This window comes from Epinephelus fuscoguttatus, linkage group LG19, assembly GCF_011397635.1.
Source record: "Epinephelus fuscoguttatus linkage group LG19, E.fuscoguttatus.final_Chr_v1".
NCBI lineage: Eukaryota > Metazoa > Chordata > Actinopteri > Perciformes > Serranidae > Epinephelus > Epinephelus fuscoguttatus.
The window spans coordinates 32,071,832-32,091,210 of NC_064770.1; the positions used below are offsets into that span (position 1 = coordinate 32,071,832).

Below are 19,379 nucleotides of genomic sequence, written 5' to 3' on the forward strand. Positions count from 1 at the left end.
CTCCTGACAAATGTTAATCATCTTTTAGGGTTACACTTGTTCTTGGTAACAGTGCCAGTGAGGCATTCAGAACTTGAGGTTACTTGCATAACCCCTGTTCTCTGAGTAGCATGAGTGTTATGTCTCATTATGTGTCATAATGAGACATCACAGTCGCATAAATGCCAGGAAAGACGTTTCCCGAGTGTTGTGTCAGATCGTTTGAACCATCAGTGGGCTTTCCATGATTTCAGTTGTTTGACATCGCAAATGGCAAATTTGCATGGAAAGTTACCGATTCCAGATTAAGTTAATTGTATTTCATTGTGCAGCCTGGATGTAAACTTTGTGTGTGTGTGTGTGTGTGTGTGTGTGTGTGTGTGTGTGTGTGTGTGGTGTTGTTTTTTTTTTCTGAAAAGTTGCCTCACATTGGGATGTCTTGCTGCAGAGAGAGGTAGGGCTGGGCGGTATACCGGTTTGTACCGAAAACCGGTATTTATTTTCGTTATGATATAAATTTTTCATATACAGCCATACCGGTGAATAGCCCAAACAACGCCGGAACGTGCACGGCGGGAAAGTGTTTCAGCAGGGACCCATTTTACCCCTGCACACCACAGGCATGCTTGAGCGGGTGAGAGTGAGAGCATAGAAAAGTTTAGAGGCGAGAATGGCTGCTGGAGAGAGTCCTGAAAGCAAAGCAACTGTACACGATGACCCAGAAGAACTCATACCAAAAAGAGCAGTGTTTCCCCTATATGCAACTAGCAGCGGCGCACCGCCGTTTACAATTCTCCTCTGCCCTCTATATCGCGCACAGTGGAGTTTCGCCCCGATGCGCACACACACACAAACAAAGTACACACAGGTGAGCACACTAGAGCATGGCTCAGACCGCATTTTCCTGACCGAAGACGACCCGTCCCGAGTCCGAGACAGTTACGGCCGGGCTCCACCGGGCGACCCGTCGTTTAGCGTGTGCTAAACGAGCACAATGTGTTTTTAAATGAATCAACCATTATCAGAGGTGATATGTGATGATTTTTTTTCATGCATTTACCCATGTTTATCCGTGACATTGTGTAAATGTCTGTGGCGGACATTTGAAAGCGAGTAGATATCAAACAGTACAGTAAACTTGTAGATACCTCAAATATATGTAATAACTTAGGTGGAAAATGCTTTAACATTTCATGCAGCCTACATGCAGCCTCTCAGCTCCGCAAACAGTAAACAACCCCGCTGGCTTCTCTACGTGTCACTTCCGTACGCAGTCAGTGGAGCCCAAATGAATGGAGCGGAGCGTGTGTTTTGTTCAGGCGTTGTCAGGTAAATAACAAATTCCGGCACTTGACTAGGCCAGCACAACACAGCAGTATGTCAAGTTGGCCGAACCTGAGCAAAATACCGTGAAATACCGTGAAACCGATATGATTTTTTCTTAAAACCGTGATATGAAAATTTTGTCATACCGCCCAGCCCTAGAGAGAGGTGATAAAGTGGTGAGAGCTTACACTAATAGAAGTTGGTGACAACAGAATCAGATCTTCTCAGGGTGGCTGCAAACTAGTGTTGTCAAAACATATTAATATATCGATACAAATGTACTCTGAATAATTGAAACTGCTCCAATACTCATTATCCACAATATTGATTAGTAATGGTTATGTATTCTGCTGTTCTCTGCTACTGACCGAGGAAAAAAGTTAGATGTCCATCCCTAAATTTTTCCCTGTGGTATCAAAAATGTTATCAAATATCAATATTTTTCAAGGCATTGTATTATGTTAGAAATTCCAGTATCATGACAACACTAGTGCAGACTTAAGCCCCATTTCCACCACCACCTACAGTATATCACCTATATACTCATGGTATGTGCCTTTGGACCAAAAGTAACCCTTCAGACATGGTACCTAGACCCTAGCGTTTCCACTCCAAACATTAGCCTTTCATGTGGGTTGGGTTGTTGTCACACAGTGGTTATAAAACCAGCCACATCTCTGAGCGGAGTGACCAATCAACAGACTGCAGTGTTCACAGCTCCACCTTTTAGTATCAGATCTGTGTGCTATGTACCCCAACAGAGGGGGGACCAAAAATGGAGACGGCACAGAACGGCTCTATTGGTACCATCCACAACTTTTCACAGTGGAAACAGGAAAAAAGCGTACCAAACTGAACTGAACCGCACCGTACTGCTAGACCTTAAAGTTGGGCTGCAGCTAACAGTTACTTCCATTCTTCTTCCATCTGTGACTTATTTTCTGGATTATGTGTAGGTTTAGTCTGCCCATCAGAGCCTCCCAGAGCTCATAGTAAAATATCAGTATTGCTTATTTTGTCAGACAAACAGACCACAACCCAAACACTGTTCATGTACTGTCATACATGACAAAAACTGCAGATTTTTTATCACATTTCAGGAACTGGAACAAGCAAATCTGTAGCATTTTTGCTTGGAAAAAATCACTGAAAACATTATTTGACTATCAAAGTAGCTGGCGATTAATTTTCTTTTGCTAACTAATCGCTGCAGTGCCACATGGAAGTACATTCAGAGAATATGAGTAAACTCAGATTGGTTGAATGGTGCATCGGGTCTGAAGTTCTTGAACTGTTTGTTGTGCCGTGACAACACACACACATTCACACACACACACACACTTTAAGGTTTGGCACCAGCTGCCACAACTATCACAGAGGTGGTCTCTCAACAGGAGCGTTACTTTGATGTCTCTCTGTCTGCGTGTGTTTGTGTGATCAGAGCGGCAATTTAAAGAAACAAAGAGTTAATGTTTTACCTCATATCTGATTTCCACGCTAAAGACCTCATTTCCAAATGTTTTTGGACACGGAGCCGCTCAGGGGTCCTGACCTGAACCTCTTTTAAAGTTAGTTAAGGTATTGTTCTAAAGTTTCTGTTAGTTGTTTCTCTGTGGATCTAAATGCTTTCCCAGCTGTCTCGCCCTCTCCTGACACAGGCAAAAGGAAAAACTGTGAATTTATGTTAATCCCATTTAACAAAGTCTGCAAAGCATCGTAATAAAGCAGCGCTGCTGCCCTCAGTGCTTTTTTAAGAACTTTCCTCTAACTTTATTAAGGGAGCCCTCCCTTTTAGACGCCGCACTGACTGCACAGTCTGACAGGCAAACACATGCACGCACGCTCACAGACAGCAGGGTGTTTAAAAAGAAGCAAAAATAATTAAGTCTGAGAGTTTTTATTGTCTTCTTTCGTCTGTCATCTGTTAATGTCTGTTCTGTGTTTCTCTTTTAGACTGTGGAGCATGGGTTCCCTCATCAGCCCAGTGCTTTGGCCTTTGACCCCAAGCTGAAACTTATGGCCATCGGGACAAAGTCAGGAGCCATTAAAGTGTATCCTTCATTACTATTGAGGTCATGCATCTAACAGAAGCTTTTTGGGGACATTCAGTCACAGTAAGGCTGGGTGATGAACTCAATTTTCGAAATTGTCAGATTTATGAATCTTTTACTGAGCCAAGTGAACTAATATGGTCATTTTTAAATCAGTAAATTGTCTGAATTTTCATATAATTAAAGCTCAGAATACTGCAGCTCAATCAGCCAGTCCACATGTCCACAAGCTCATTAAATTTGTAAAAAAAAAAAAAAAAAAATGTACAAATGTATAGTGATGATGTGTTATTTTTAGGTTCTATCGTCACAGCTGAATATACGTCCCAAAAGCCAGCCGACTACGACTAACAGGACAAAACACTCTCTAAGAAAGCCCCTGATCAGCGACTGGTAGAGTACAGAGACTGTTTTTCTTCCAGTTTTGTCATCTTTGAAGTGCTGCTCTGTTTATCTGTACATCAGCTCTGTAGTGCAGCTGCTGAGCTGTCTTCCGCTCTACATTTGAGGGTAACTGAAGTCAGCGTTTCATCTGCCACGCTTTTAAATGTTGTGTTGTTTAGTGTAAGATTTTATGTCTTGCAGCTGTAGGAGTTGTCCTCCTGATTCTTTAAACTACTGTCATTTGAACAACCCCATGTCTACATAGAGGATCCACAGTATTTTTAGCTTTTTGTGGCTATTTGAGTGTAAGTTATGGTCTGTGCTGCTATTTCTTACACTGCTGTTGGTTTTCTTGCTCTCACAGTGCTATAAATGATGAGGAAATACTGATCAGATATATCTGCAGCAGAGCTGTTTATATAACACCGGTTTAGCAGAGCAGGGTATTGCTGTGTGTGCTGTCTATCTCCGAGGGAAGTTGCACTATCTGCACCACTTAAAGATGCAACGTGAGGTGCCAGGCCACATGCTCGAAGGAAATGGGGGGGAAGCATTTTACTGGTGCTCTAAATTTACTTCCATAGGAGAGACGAAAAGAACATTTATCATGTGATTAGACCCCATCATGATGTCATCTATTCCAGGAGGGTGGTAAAGATGTAGTAGATTAGGGACCCCCCCCCTAAGGAGTCTAGACACTGGTGGTGGTGAGATGAAGAGGGAGGTGATCTGGATGTAAAGAGGAGTGGGCATTTGATGAGCTGGTTGCGGGCTCTGGATAAAGTGACTGGAGGAGAAGGGGGTGACGATTCTGCCTAAGATGACAGCTGACAGCAGCAGAGAGGAGAACAGAGTTAAAGTTTGGCAGCAGCAACATGAATGACTGAAGGAGATCATGGCAAAGTTTGATTGGATAAAACTGGGAGAGGCAACACCCGTAGTCAGCTGACTGATGGGAGTTGATTTGAGAGAGAATTGAGAATAGATATAGCGTAAAGAAAGACTTCCTGATTGAACTTACGCTGAGCTTCATAATTATCAGTTATTAAAAATAAAGCCAACTACTAACAGCAGGACAAGAAACACTTCTATCTTATAAGCTTCATGTGTGGCGTTGGCCTGTAGTTTAGCTCAGTTTTAGCAAGAAAACACCATCTACAAAACCGTATATGGACGCCATCTGTAAAGTTTTTCGACACAGGTTGTCTCATCATTAGTTGCACAGAAGATGCATTTTGCTAAATCCCAACATTAGATGTTACGTACCTGTCTAAAACAAACACAGCGAGTTCAGCATCAAACCTTGTCTCTTTACTCGCCAGTTGTGGAAGCCACGCCAATGTTTACACTTGCTTTGCTTCTTTTTATATCACTTCTTCTCTTTGCCGCTTGCCAGGAGCAGGTAGTTGGGATGTTGATGATGGTCGCCTGCCAAGTGTTATAAAAAGTTATGATTTAAAATGAAAATGTAGTAGTGTAGCCTTTGTGTTTACTTTGCTGCGAGCCGCGGGCTGTAGCTCTGCTTCTTCGTCCGCTCATGTTGGACTGAGGGCAGACTGGATACTGTACTGAATATGTTAACATTCACAAAATATTGCGTTCATTCCCACAAAAACAGTATTCCTACTGAGCTGTTTACATGGCTAATTAAAATGAATATTCCACTAATATTTCCCTTGATATGCAACCTTGCATACTCCAATGTCGTTTATCACATCACAATATGGCAAGGGAAGGGAAAGGCATTTATATAGCACATTTCATACCTAAAGGGAACTCAAAGTGCTGTACAGATGAGTCAAGTTAAAGTTCATTGTAGCCTAATCACAAAGCATGCCTCAAAGGGCTGTACAAATATTAACTTCAATTCAATTTCAATATCAATTCGATCTGTAAAGTCCAATGTTACAAATCACAGTGAGCCTCAGAGGGCTTTACAGCATACGACATCCCTCTATCCTTTGACCCTCACAAGAACTTCCCAAAAACAACCTTTAACAGGGGAAAAAGTGGTAGAAACCTCAGAAAGAGCAACAAAGGTCCAGGTCGAAAAGATAAATATGGGAAAGTGGAATGACTGCTGCTTGTGCCGCGATTTTTCCTCCAGTGATGGACTTGTGAAACCATGGGAATGCAGCAGCCCTCTTGCATTCACCACCTTCTTTAAAAGGTCGGCTCTGCGATATTTGCGTATATCCAAAAACCTGTTGATATCCAAGTCTGTGAGAGTGTTTAAACGTTGGTGCTTTTCTCCTTCTGATCAGAAATGTGGGCTCTTCTTTCGGCGTCTCTGCTCAGCCTTGCAAACTGACTAGTTGGTTTGTGTTTGACGAATTCTCGGAACCCATCGGCTGTATTCGGCGTCTGACTTCCGGCAGACGGCGGGCGATACAGCCTCTGGGGACAGACCCCCGATTTTTTGGCATTCCGATTTGATTTGGGCGGAGGAGGCGAATTTCCGTTTCCAACTTCTGTTTATATATAAGTAAATATGCGGAACCATTGCGATGGATTCAGAGTTTGCAGTGACACCAATTATGTTCCGCCTCGTTAGTTCACCGCATAGACCATTTAACCTGGCAACAACTGCAACCGGCTCAAACGTGATTGGTCAATATCATGCGGACTACAAACAGCCTACAACCGGAAACCAGGGCTCTTCCGCTCTTCTTCCAGAGGCAAGATCTTCGGGGTTTGCCTACAGACTCTACATTCACTGAATGTACAGTCTGTATATAGAGACTATGTTTGACGTAACCATGATAACGTACAGAGCTGAAAATGCAGTCTGACCTATTTGAGACCCATATTCTGAATGCCTTGTATACATGTCCAAACACTGCTCCTAAAACCGGCATATCCCAAATGACTAAATCAGAAAATGCGTCATTCAGAAAAAGTCCTATACTGTAATATCCAAACTGAATATGCTGTTTACATGACCCGCATCAAATTCGGAATAATAATGGAAGATTGGTGTGTGTGTAAATGTACCTAGTGACTCACAATAACGTCCCGAGATACAAAGGGTATTACAAGACGGGATCAGCCGGGGCTAGCTGGTTAGCGTGCTAAATTCAGTAGATATCTCTGCAACACAATACATAGATGTAAATAGAGTCAAAACTGTTTTGTCTCTCCACTCCGTTCATAGTTCATTTTTTGAACATTACAAACTAAAGTTCTGGCCACATCTTACGAAGGACTTTATCCCCTCTTAAACTAACAGTATTAGAGGAACGTTTATTCAGTTTTTTTAACAATCTGGGCCTCATTTTGATAGTTGTCGCCATTATTCTTTTGGATTACAGTAACATTTCTCTGACTAGCTGAATGTCTAATATCTGGGGATTTAGGGTAATTTCCAGAAGACGGAGTCTGGCAGGGTGCAAACAAACCCTCAGTTTTACTTATTCCAAAAAGAAAGTGAAGGCAGAATCTAAAATGATTACCCAAACACTGACTCGTGGTGCATACTGAAGTTGTGTGAACACACAGTTTCTCTGTGGAATTGACATCTCAGGTGCACTCTCTGTCAGTGTAAGTAGTCTAAGATAATATGGTCAGAATTGAGGGTTTGTTTACCACCTGTTAGATCATCTGACTGCTTGTATTCCTACCCTGGTGTGCTGCCTCCATATTACTGTGATCAACTTGAGTGAGTAAAATGTGAGTGTAATGTTATCCTAGTCAATAGGACTGTTAGCCAAAGCTATGAAAATGAGACCAAGGCCGAGAAACAAAACAACAACAACATCATTACATACGCTGTTTGGCAGATGTTTTCAGACCCAGAATACCATAAATGCATTTCTGAGCTCGCGGTCAGCGGGAATCTAACCCCCCAACCCTGGCCGTTTGACTGTTTGAGCAACACAGAAGAAGATGGAAGATTGAGTAAAGCTGGACTGGAAATGAGTGTCGGTTTGGCTCGTGAGATGCATTGCAGCAGAACCATAATTTGGCTTAGCGTGTCAGTTGTGTCAGAAATTCCAGCAGCTCGGATGCTCATGCACTGTCCACATGACACGACTCTGTGACATGTTGTTGATCTCGCTTATCTCTCCACGGCTGCCAGCTCTGTCATGATCACCATGACGGTTGTTTAGTTAATCGCAGGCGGACGTCAGTCTGCTGCTTTGTTGTTGTTTGTTTAGAGTTGAGTTTCCCTCTTCTTCCTTTCCTTCTCAAGCACCATTGTCTTTCAGATAATGACGATGTTTTAGAGCACATGTTAAGTGTTTGTTTTGCATGCTTGCCTCACGTGTTTCATGTTTGTCTCGCGTTTTCATTGGTGTGGACAAGCTGGAGTGGAGAGCATGTAACAGGATTTACGGACAAACTTGTCAGTGTTTGAATATTAATGTATGTTTAGAGCAACTGTGTATGGCTATTTAATCAGTAGGCATTTATCAATGTGTGTAGGGAGTCTTGCTGTGGTTGTGTGTTATGTGCTGATGCATCAGGTCGGAGAATCAACTCTTTGAGATGCAGCTTTAAGAGAGGGAGACTGGTGGTACCAGGCACTTGCACCCCAGAGGGAGATGGATGGATGGAGGGTGGGAGAGATGGAGGAGGGGGAGATGGAGATAAACAGAGGCAGCGGAGACAAGGGAGTGTAAAAGAGATGGAAGAGGAGGAAAAATAACTCCACTGCACGGCTATACCTACTCCAACAACATGAGCGATGCTGCAAAGCTCAGACGAGTCATCCTGCTTTTTAATAAGGTCCCAGCTGCCGTTGGAATTTCTGGAAAGTCTGCATGTATGCCCGCAGAGAATATCTGGAAAGTTAACAAAAGAAAAAGTACAAGAGGATCTTGTTTCACACATTCATTGCATCAGATGAGCGGTTTAGGCTTTAAGAAATACTGGATAATTTTCACCTCTTCAGGCCTCTAAAGTCATTCAGATCAAACTGTTTGAGCGGAGCTGTTGTGGTGAGGGAATTTCCCCTGTGGTGATTAAGGGTGGATCAACAGCACGATATTACCGCCTTTGTTTTTGTTGTTTTTTCAAATTACTTAATTCATCCTGATTTTAGTGCTTTGTGTAAAAGCTTTACTGTGAAGCTATTATTCAGTATATTTTTGCTTTTTAAAAGTCAAAGATGACACAGTGTATACCAAGCAAGTGCAGAACACAGAGGGGCAATGAGGCGCAATAAGGGGCGTAGTGTTTTTTCAGATGAAACACTTTGGTAGCATCTGGTTGCTATGACATAGAGTATCCATGGAAGAAAAAATGTCGGCACAAGGTAGAACACTTGGGGACTCATTTATAAAACAATGTGTAGGATAAGTACAAAAAATGTATGTACAGACAAAAGCCAAATATGGCGTACGCCAAAAAATATTTGACAATTCTTACAGTCAGGCCTCCGCCTCACCATCTGTGTCGCCAGTTTCGTGTCTCCAAAGTTTCGTAAGCATGGGTCAAAGTTTCTCACCTCAAGTTTGTTTTGATTGATCACAACTTTTGCGTGGGAAGTGTGTCTCAGGCCTCGTTGGGTGGGTATGCATTGGTTATAAATGGGACCCCTGCTCTTGATGAAGGGAAGGCTGAAGGACGTAGGGAGAGAGGAAGGACCCGCCCGTCTGTTTGGGTTCAGTATTAATTTCTCCTCCACGGCTGTTGTTGTTGTTTTTGCGATGTGACGGTTGGTCTTTGTGGTATTTTTCACTCTGCTTTTCCGGACGATCTGAGCCGTTCATTATCTTAATCGTTAATTAGCCGACATTAAGGGTCAAACTCATAACAAACCCGTGAGTTAAATTATGAATGGTCGTCAGTAAAGGATGAAGGGAAGGAAAGAAGCCTGGATCCCTCACTGCAAATCTCCAGGCATGTTCATGTGACATCAGAAGACGAAGCAACATACTGATTAAGAGGCTGTATACATGATTTAACCGCCTCGAAAACGCAAGATCAGGTGCTACTCTAGTGCCTTTTCTGTGCCAGCTTTTAAGAGCACAGCGGTAGGTTGCGTCTGAGGTTACTAAGTAACCTTAACAAGCATCGTATCATTGCCTATTTACCTGACATCCTGAGTGCAGAGCTGATCTTCTTCCAGGTGCTGTTTACATGTGTGTAGGCCTACATCAGCTTCTACTCCATATTTACCACAAACTAATATTTATGGATAAAGGGAAAGATATCTGTCAGCTGTGATGGGTTGGTCCTTGTTACATGACATGCGGTGCATGCTGCTGTGTTTCAAAAGTTGTACTCTGTTTATCTCAGTGCACAGTTGTCGTGCCCTGAAAAACAGGCACCCAGGAATGTGCGTCGCTCTGCCGTTTGAGCCTGCCTGCCTTGCATCTACATTGAAAACAATGAATTTGAGGGCGCAACAAATACAACATGAGTACGGCCCCTAAGCTGTTTACTCCTTGGCATCATATTTATGCCTCCAAGGCGACTGTCAACTGAGTTATTTCACTAGTCACAAAATAAATACCAACACAAATGTAACCTACATGATGCAAAGTAGCTGGCCTATGGTTGCATGCAGAATTACACAGAGTAGCAAGCTAGTGTGCAGGGATATTGTTGTGTTGCTTGGCAACAGTCCAGTCTCAGTCCAACTATTTGTGTGGGCGGAGCCAAATAAATCATGAAATGAACACACAGATCATTCAGATATTTAGTAACAGCAAAAAAATAATATGCAATACCTGAAGTAACTAAAAGTTTCTTACTATGAATGAAACATTTACTTTTGTTCCTAAGGTTACTGCATATATTAGGTCAAGGTCAGCAGGTACCAACGTTTTTGAAGGCTTTCTGAGTTGTTTTTCTGACTTGAGGGGGTGTTCATGTGAAGTCTCTCAGTTGGGAATCAGTTTTTGGGATTATTCTGACACCAGATGAATGCATGCAGATAAATCATAGGTCTATAGAAGGTCAGAAAAGCCCATTACAATTTCTTACCACATAACGCTACTCTTTCAAATTGCTTGTCTTGTTTGAACAACAGTCCAAAACCCAAAGATATTCACTTTAAAAGAAGCAGCAGATCCTCACATTTGAAGGGAAGCAACCACAGAGTGTTACTGGTGTTTCTGCTGGAAATATTTCTTTAAAAAAAATAGCTGAAATGATTATTTAATTATCAAACTAGTTACAGATTGTTTTCCTGTTGAGCGACTGATCTTTTCAGCTCTAACATCAGGGCTGCAGTGGGTAATAGACTGTCACAAACTTTAAACTTGTTGTTCTGAGGACCAGGTTCAGTTGAAACGAAGCCTTCATTTTCACTACGTATGTTTTTGTGTGTGTTCGCATTCCCTGATAATCTCACAGCCTCACTGACTTGAGTTTGACCTGGACATGCTCGCCAGCATACCTGCTAGTACTGTAGTACACACACACACACACACACACACACACACACACACACACACACACTTCCAGCGTTGGTGCCAGATGTGTGGTTTGATTCTCACTGACGCCTGAGCAGCGTTCAGTGTGTGTTGAGGAGTAGTGAGAGACAAAAAGCTGCAGAGAAAGTTTGATCCAATAGATGCAGAGTTTATTTGCTCAGTCGCACAGAAAGATTTGAAAACTGCAAAAAGAGTTTGAACTTGTGTTCTCCGTCCTGGCGCGATCGTTCCTCCTCTCCTCTCGTTCACATGTGCTCTCTTTCAGGATCTCACTGGAGTTTCTCACTTGTTCTTTTCTCTTTTTCTCGGTCTCTTGCTCCCTGCGTGTTTATAAAGGCAGAGTCATATTACGCCCTGAGAGTTTCTGCTTCGACCACAGACTGGGGCTCAGCAGAGGGAAGGGGGGACAATGTGGTGCGGATTTTTTTGTATATGTGTGTATGTCGAGAAAGATCATGTGTGGGGGTGGTGGGGCGATCTTGAGGAGTCTGTCTCCTGTCGAAGAATGCATGTTGCGCTGCCCTGGGTTAACCCTCCCTGTGTGTGTGTGTGTGTGTGTGTGTGTGTGTGTGTGTGTGTGTGTGTGCGCGTGTGGATTGGGTGAGTAAGAGCTTTGTTGCTGAGTCTAGTCTTAATAAAGGAAGCTTTTGAATTGGTTTCCAAGACGACCAGTGCAGTTGCTGGGGATGAGGAGTGCTTGCAGACTTGAGGGCATTAAAAGTCTGCAGCTCAGCACGTCAGACACCAAAGTTTGTTGGTAGAAATGCATCAGTTGTGGGTTAAAAGGTCAGAAAATATTACTTTAAGACAGTACAGTACACACACACACACACACACACTCATAAAACAGTATAAAACTATGAGCTTTATAACTTTATCTGGAGAGTCCAGTATGTGCTGAGTCACGCTGAAACTTTGTGACCATGAAGCCTCGGTATTGGCAATTCAGCAGGCAGAGGACGAGCTAATATTGACACACACACACGCACGCACACGCACAGGCACACGCACAGGCACACAAACAGCAGAGCTTTGATCAGTGTGTTTGTGCTCCAGCTGTCAGCTCTCTCTCTGTCTGTCTGACATCCTGTTGGTCACACCAGCTGAGTGACCAGCCTGTTTTCGACTGATTCATCTGATCTTATCTTCTGACAAGTTGCAAATGCTTGAATGCATTTGTCCGTCTTCAATGTCACAGTTATCGTGGCCAAAATGATTACGTCTCACATAATTATGCAGATAATTATCAAAATATGCATAAAACTTTTAAAATGGCACCAACGATGCGGGACATGATTTTCACGATTATCCCGATAATGCACATTCACCACGGTCAATGTATATAGTTACGATGAAATCACGTATCAACCCATCTCTTGTCTGAATCTGTATTTCTGTACATATTCAGGGCTCTGACTGTGACCGTCTTTTATGAGTTAAAATTTCACGTGGTCACATTCATGTGAGTGCATGATGCAGACTGAAGGCTCTACATTTGCAAACAGCTAACTCATTCATTCATTCATCTTCTAACCGCTTCATCCTCTTGAGGGTCACGGGGGGGCTGGAGCCTATCACAGTTGACATCGGGCGAGAGGCAGGGTACACCCTGGACAGGTTGCCAGACTATCGCAGGGCTGACACATAGAGACAGACAACCATTCACGCTCACATTCACACCTACAGACAATTTAGAGTCACCAATTAACCTGCATGTCTTTGGACTGTGGGAGGAAGCCGGAGTGCCCAGAGAGAACCCACGCTGACACGGGGAGAACATGCAAACTCCGCACAGAAGGGCTCCCACGCCCGGGATCGAACCGGCAACCCTCTTGCTGTGAGGCGACAGCCACACCACCGTGCCGCCCACAGCTGACTCATAAATGGGTCAAATGCAGGTTAAATGCGCATTGGCAGGTCTGCATTATAGAAGTCTTGTGTAAGAAATGTCTGTATCTTCACTGCACTGCACTCATACCTCTTCCTTTACTTGCAGTTCTCATACTAACACAACTGAAGTTACACCCATTCACTACTGTCAGACAAACGGCAGAATGTTACCAGTGGAAACGCTGGGTGTTTCTGCAATATCATTGTAAAAGATTGTGATGATATTACACCATCATCATTATCTGCTGTCTAATGTTCAACACACCATTCTGTTGCCTCACTGGAGCATTAGCTCCTGTCTCTTGGCATGTCTGTGGCACAGCAGCTGTCAGTTTTGATGGGCTGTAACCAATAGGGCTGCACCCAACTAAGAATTTTTCCTAGTTGACCAGTGGTCAATCATTTAGGGCCATTAGTAGCCCGCATGTTTACGATATAAATTTAATTATTAATGGATGGGGCAGCACAATGGTTTGAGTTGAAGGTGTGAGAAAGAATAGTATCAGTAACATTGTTAACACTGTGCTACATTACAGAGAAATACAAAACCGTACTAATGAACCTTCATTAATATAGGCCTATATTTTATCTACAAGTGCACGTCACACACTGAGCGAGCTGCCTGTCAATGACGCTGTGGGCTAATGGGCATGTAGCTACTTCCATGTTTCAGATGATACGTCATGTTTGTAGTCGACCAATGAAGATGAGTTTACATATCACCTTGGGTTCGTCCTTCACCTTCTCAAAATGATCCCACACTTTGGATTTCCTGCCCGACATGTTATTAACTAGCCTGTGGAATAACCGCAGGTACCAGCCTTGGAAATTAGAGGCCGTACACATGGTGCTACTCTTGTGCCTTTTGTGTGTCAGCTTTCAAGAGCGCGGTGGCAGGTTGAGTCAATCATTGTACAGCCTATTTACCTGAAATCCTGAGTGCAGAGCTGATCTTCTTCCAGGCGCTGTTTATAAGGGTGTCGGCCTATCGTCTGTGGGACAGGTGTCAAGCTCTGGGTAGCCCTGCACTAATATGATCAACTTTTCCGTATTTATCAGACTGAATATTTACAGAAGAAGGGAAAGATATCTGTTGGCTGTGACTGGTTTGTAACCTGACTCCTGTCTGACTGCTGAGTGTGGCCACTTTCTGTGTCTGTCCTTTCAAATTAAATTCCCACATGGTCCAGTCATATAGGTTTTGATTTATTTTGACAAGGCGCAGCTCCTAATAGAGGTCTGCGACCAATGAAATCTTGCCGACTAATTACGTTTTGGTGGACTAACATTTGGTCGACTATCTGGGGGCAGCTCTAGTAACCAATCTGATAGAATGGAAAAAGGGAGTGACCAAATCATGTGCTGATGCAGCCTTCTGAGAAAGTTGGTAGCATTAGGGATACTGGTGGAGGAGTTAGTCTGGAGCCCTGATTTTGGAGGTAGCAGCCAGCTCTGTTGGCTGATGTCACAGTGTTGCAATTTGATTTTGTTCACATCCGATTATCTTAGGAAATCTGTACTTTCGCACTGTGAGTCATGGACTTTTGCAATGTCACAGCAGGGACACATATACAGTAACACTGAATGATGAATGAGCGGAATTTAAAGTCATCGTTTCACTTCCTGAGTTCCTTCACAGAGTTCCTGGCCTGAGAATCTGGCTCTGACAGCTGTTTTAGCTTAATCTTAAATTGTTTATCCATCCTCGAAGTCAACAAATTTTTGTAGTTTGTGGTGAAAACAGTGAATTCCCCATGTGCTTGTTTGTGCCACACAATTCCCTTTCAATTGTGCTGTAGGCAGCCACAGCGTTTCCTACTCTTTCCCTAACAATTTCAAGCTTTTTATTTGAACCCAGTCACATTAATTTATTTCCATGCTCAGCTGCACAGACTGTGGTTTGTACTGGAGCTTAATTTGTAGAAAGAAATACTACAAAACATCTCACATGTTATGTAACCTTAGTTCTTTTTGGCTGTTTGTGTGAAGTAATCAATACGCCAATATGTAATTGTTTGGTAACTTTCTGAAGATACAGACTCTGATTCAGCCTTAAACATTCCTCCCATCCTTCCCCTCCTCCTCCCTTGTTCTCTTATCACCCACATGCTGCCCACTCTCTACTAACTTGGTCATAACTTTCTAGCTCACTATTTTTGGTCTTGGTCTTTGGTCCACCATCTCTATCTGTCTGTTTTTCTGCTCCCTGACTAGAACTTGTTCCTCATTAATATTCCTGAAGAATGGCAGGGCCTTTAAAAGCCCCTTCCTCACCCTCCTCCTTCCTCTGTCTTTGGTCTCTGCTGGTCCCATCACCCCCACACCTACATGTATACACACTCACAGATTAATGGGCGCACACACACATACACACACACACACACACACATGTCCATCCAGTTGGCAACAAGTTGGAGGGGGGTCTGTCTGTAAGGATAAAGGGTGTGTGGTCTCCCCATGTGTGACAGAATTGAGAGGCTGTTGAATGGTAGAGCCGAGGAACAAAACAGAAAACACTTACACGAACTGACAGATCAAAGCTGTGTAAAAACAATCCACCCCTGAGGGGCTGATTTAGTAGGAATGGGTGACCGAATTAAAGTGAAAGAAACTGAAGGAAAAAGAAGTCGAGTATAGATAGTAATGGTAGTGGTAGTGTGGTATTTGTATTACTAATAATAGGCCAAAAACAAGTTTCAATGCTGCAAACCCTCATATCACATCAGCTGAGTCAGCGCCTCAGTTTAAACTACTTTATGACTATTGACCTTTCACTAAGCCCCACCCCTTTGTGATGGTCAGACAAGCTGCCAGAGTAAGCATGGAGCCCACACTGTAACTAACTGCACTCCCTGAAGAAATATTATCATATGTTTGGAGAAATGAAAGAGTGATTCAGAGAGAAGCAGACAGAGGGGTCTACAGTCTGTGTTTGAAGGATATATCCAGGATGTCAAACTGACTCAGCAGCAACAACAGGTTAAAAAGACAAAGATAGTTAGAAGCTAAAGCCGAACTATAGGCTACAGATCACAGTGTAAAAGTGAACCACCACATCACTGCTGATCGCCACACAAGACAATGAATATAAAGGCTTTCACAGTGTACCACTGCAACCCTAATTGCGATAAACTATATTATTGTTATTTTAAGATCATCTTACGCCACTGATGTAACAATAAGATAGCATAACAATGAAAGTACATATTTTAAAGATCAATGAACTTTTACTTTTGTCCAGAAATAATAGCAAAACATGTCTTAGCACATTTCTTTTATTTGGTTTAGGTGCAAATGAGCAAATTTTTAATTCTAATTTTGACCTGATGGCAGTACTGAAAAGTTAATGGATCACCAAAGTGATTGCAAATCATCGTGAGGGAGGGTTGCAGTAGGGTGAGAGAGAGTTCAAGTATCCCGGAGTCTTGTTCACAAATTACGGTAAAATGGAGTGTGACATGGATCAGTGGTTTGGCAGTGTCGGTCTGCAGTGATACGGGCGCTGTGCCGCACCATCGTGGTGAAAAGGGAGCTGAGCTGGAAGTCGAAGCTTTCAATTTACTGGTCCATTTATGTCCCAACCCGCACCTATGGTCATGAGCTCTGGATAGTCACTGAGACAATGTGATTACCAATACAAGTGGCCAAAGTGAGTTTCCTCCGTGGGGTGGCTGGGCTCAGCCTTAGAGATAGGGTATTGAGCTCGGACATCCAGAGGGAGTTCAGAGTAGAGCCGCTGCTCCTTCGCGCCGAAAGTGGTCAGTTTAGGTAGTTCGGCGTGGGTGCCTCCCGTTAAAGGCATGTCCCACTGGTAGAAGGCCCTGGGGCAGACCCAAAACACGCTGGAGGGATTACATATTTCATCTGGCCTGGGAACGCCTTGGGGTCACCCAGGAGGAGCTGGAAAGTGCTGCTGTGGAGAGGGATGTGTAGGGTGCTTTGCTTGGCCTGCTACTCCTGCGACCCGTCCACGGATAAGTGGATGATAATGATGGGTGGATGGATGGATGGATGGATGGGACCATGAATGTCTGCACAAAAAACAACTGTAGACTTTGATAAAAGCTTACACTAGTTAGCAAAATGCTTCTATGAGCAGTTTGACCTAGATGTGGAACTAACTGGCCATCAGTTGGCCCATTAAAGTTGCTCAACAGTCGTTCACGGTCCAACAAGGCGCGGGGCTTTCCTTGGCCCGACATTCTGCCAGAAAATGATCTTGTACCTCCCAGATTGGGATCAGGACCAATTTTATTGGAGCACTTCTTCTGTTGCTTTTAAAACCAGTCACCTATTTTCTGTGATTCCTTCTGTCAGTTTGTTAAATTTCCAGTGGACAGTACTCACAGTGGTAGATAGTCTTGTGATAGGTAGAGGCAGTACAGGTAGTGATAGAGCAGTGCTCTGTTTTTCCCCTGTGTGAGTCTCACTTTCCTTATACGTTGTGACAGTGAAATCATCTGTCTTGTTGTTAGGGGGAGCGTGCACAGAGCGAGTGGGACAGAACGGGAAGTGTGGGGGGTGGAGAGGTACTAGTTGAGGGTGAGGATGCAAATGAGAGGGGATTGTTTCTCTAGTGGGTGGGTGGAGTTGTTTGGCTTGTCTTGTTGTAGACGGCCTTTTGCCAGACGTCTGAGGAGTTAGTGATTGTGTGTGTGTATGTTGCTATGTGTGCAGGGAAGAAAGGGAGTTTGAGAAAATGCTTGCAGATGATTCTTAAGATGTTGAGAGCTTTAAAAAACCAACCAAAACCAGTTTAACTTGTGTCGTCTGAAGATTGACTCAAAAAAGTTTTCTGACTCTTTCTCTGGAGTGGATTGTCGAAGTCTCTTTCTGTGTGTGGTCAACTCGTACATTCATCCTTGGATCTAGTGATCCGTCCTTACTTCCTGTCCATCCCAATCTTCTGTCGTGTGTGTGTGTGTGTGTGTTGGAGGGTGTGCTGGCTGTTGTCTGTGTGTCCGCCATGGAGGACAATGCCCTCTGTTTGTCTGTATTCAGACCGTGAAATCGCTTTATCCTTGCTAACGCTGGCTCTCTGCATCACCGAGCAATCGCACTTGTGTGTGTGTGTGTGTGTGTGTGTGTGTGTGTGTGTTAGAGAAAGAGACAGTGATTCAGTGATTATGAGTTACTGTAGGCCTCCATTGTGTTCATTTCAGGGTCCTCTGGTGAGCAATGCAACAAATCTTTGCATGTTACGCTACATGGTTTCCTCGCACAGTTCAGCTCTGATAAAACAGCTTGTCATTCAACAGGTTGCTCAAAGATTTAAGTCTCCCATGTTGAAATCTTTTTTTTTCTGAACTTTCCAAGGAACGCCCTGAACATTTATTTCATTACTGCATCACCAGAGTCCATTTATGCACATCTCTGAGTTTGTCCTTGTCGCTTGTGTCACTGCTTTTATGAGTTTCTGTGGTTCATTTTATTAATGCTTTCAACTTTCGTTTCCAGATTGAAATTAGGAAGCCTTTGAATTACTTTGCTTTGAGTCAGTGTTTCCAGTTCTTTACAGAGCATCGACCTGACTGCCTCTATCCTTTGGTGTTACAGCCTTTTGTGCGTGTGTGTATCCGTGTGTGTGTTGGAACTGTGGAAGAAGCCTCTGATGTTCTTGGTGAAGCATCCTAAGAATTTGCAGCAGCTCCTTTCATCTCAGATTTCTGTTTTTTATCCACATATCTTACATTCAAGCAGATCTGATGATGTGACATGTTTTGAAATGGCAATCAGTGCTTGATGTTTATCAGAAGTGTAATCAGAAGGGGTCGATGAAGGGAACTGGCAATTACAGATTTAAAATAAATAGGGGTGTTGCTGAGTTTTGAGTCACTCCAGCGGCATGGCTTTAAGGATGGTAATGCCGGATGGTCCGCCACTTTGATCCAGACTGAAATGACTCAACAACTACTGAATGGGGTGAAATTTAGCACACATATCCTCGTGCCCGTCAGGATGAATTCCAATAACTTTGATCTCCTGACACCTCCTCACTCTCCATCATCTGGTAAAACTTCAATTTGTCTTCTTTGGTGCAACACACAAACGTCTCACCTTGCTTGGCACGTAATGTCATTACCAAAGTAAGATGTTTTTGAATTATGTTTAACAAATATGTCAAAGGTGAAGTGTGTAAGATTTAGGAGGAGTTGGTAGTGTCTAGTGGTGAATTGCAGATTGCAACCAGCATAGAAAGGTCTCCTGGCTAGATTTTCTTCACTGTTCATTGTTCATGAGGTTCAAACTGGCAGCCAAATGATCGGCAGAGGTCTCCTCCTCTCCAAAACAAACGGAACAGATGATTTAAACCAGTAAAAACACAGAATAAAGCAGTTTCACTTTACAAATTAGTGTATCTCTG

General features: G+C 43.3%; 1 protein-coding gene across 1 annotated transcript in view; it reads left to right on the top strand.

The window, feature by feature from the left end:
• llgl1 (LLGL scribble cell polarity complex component 1) overlaps positions 1-19,379 on the top strand; it is a 59,408-nt gene that overhangs the window by 2,745 nt on the left and 37,284 nt on the right. The window contains exon 2 of the mRNA XM_049560173.1: positions 3,259-3,356. Within this exon, the coding sequence (XP_049416130.1) occupies positions 3,259-3,356 (98 nt within the window). The remainder of the gene's footprint in view (positions 1-3,258; positions 3,357-19,379) is intronic.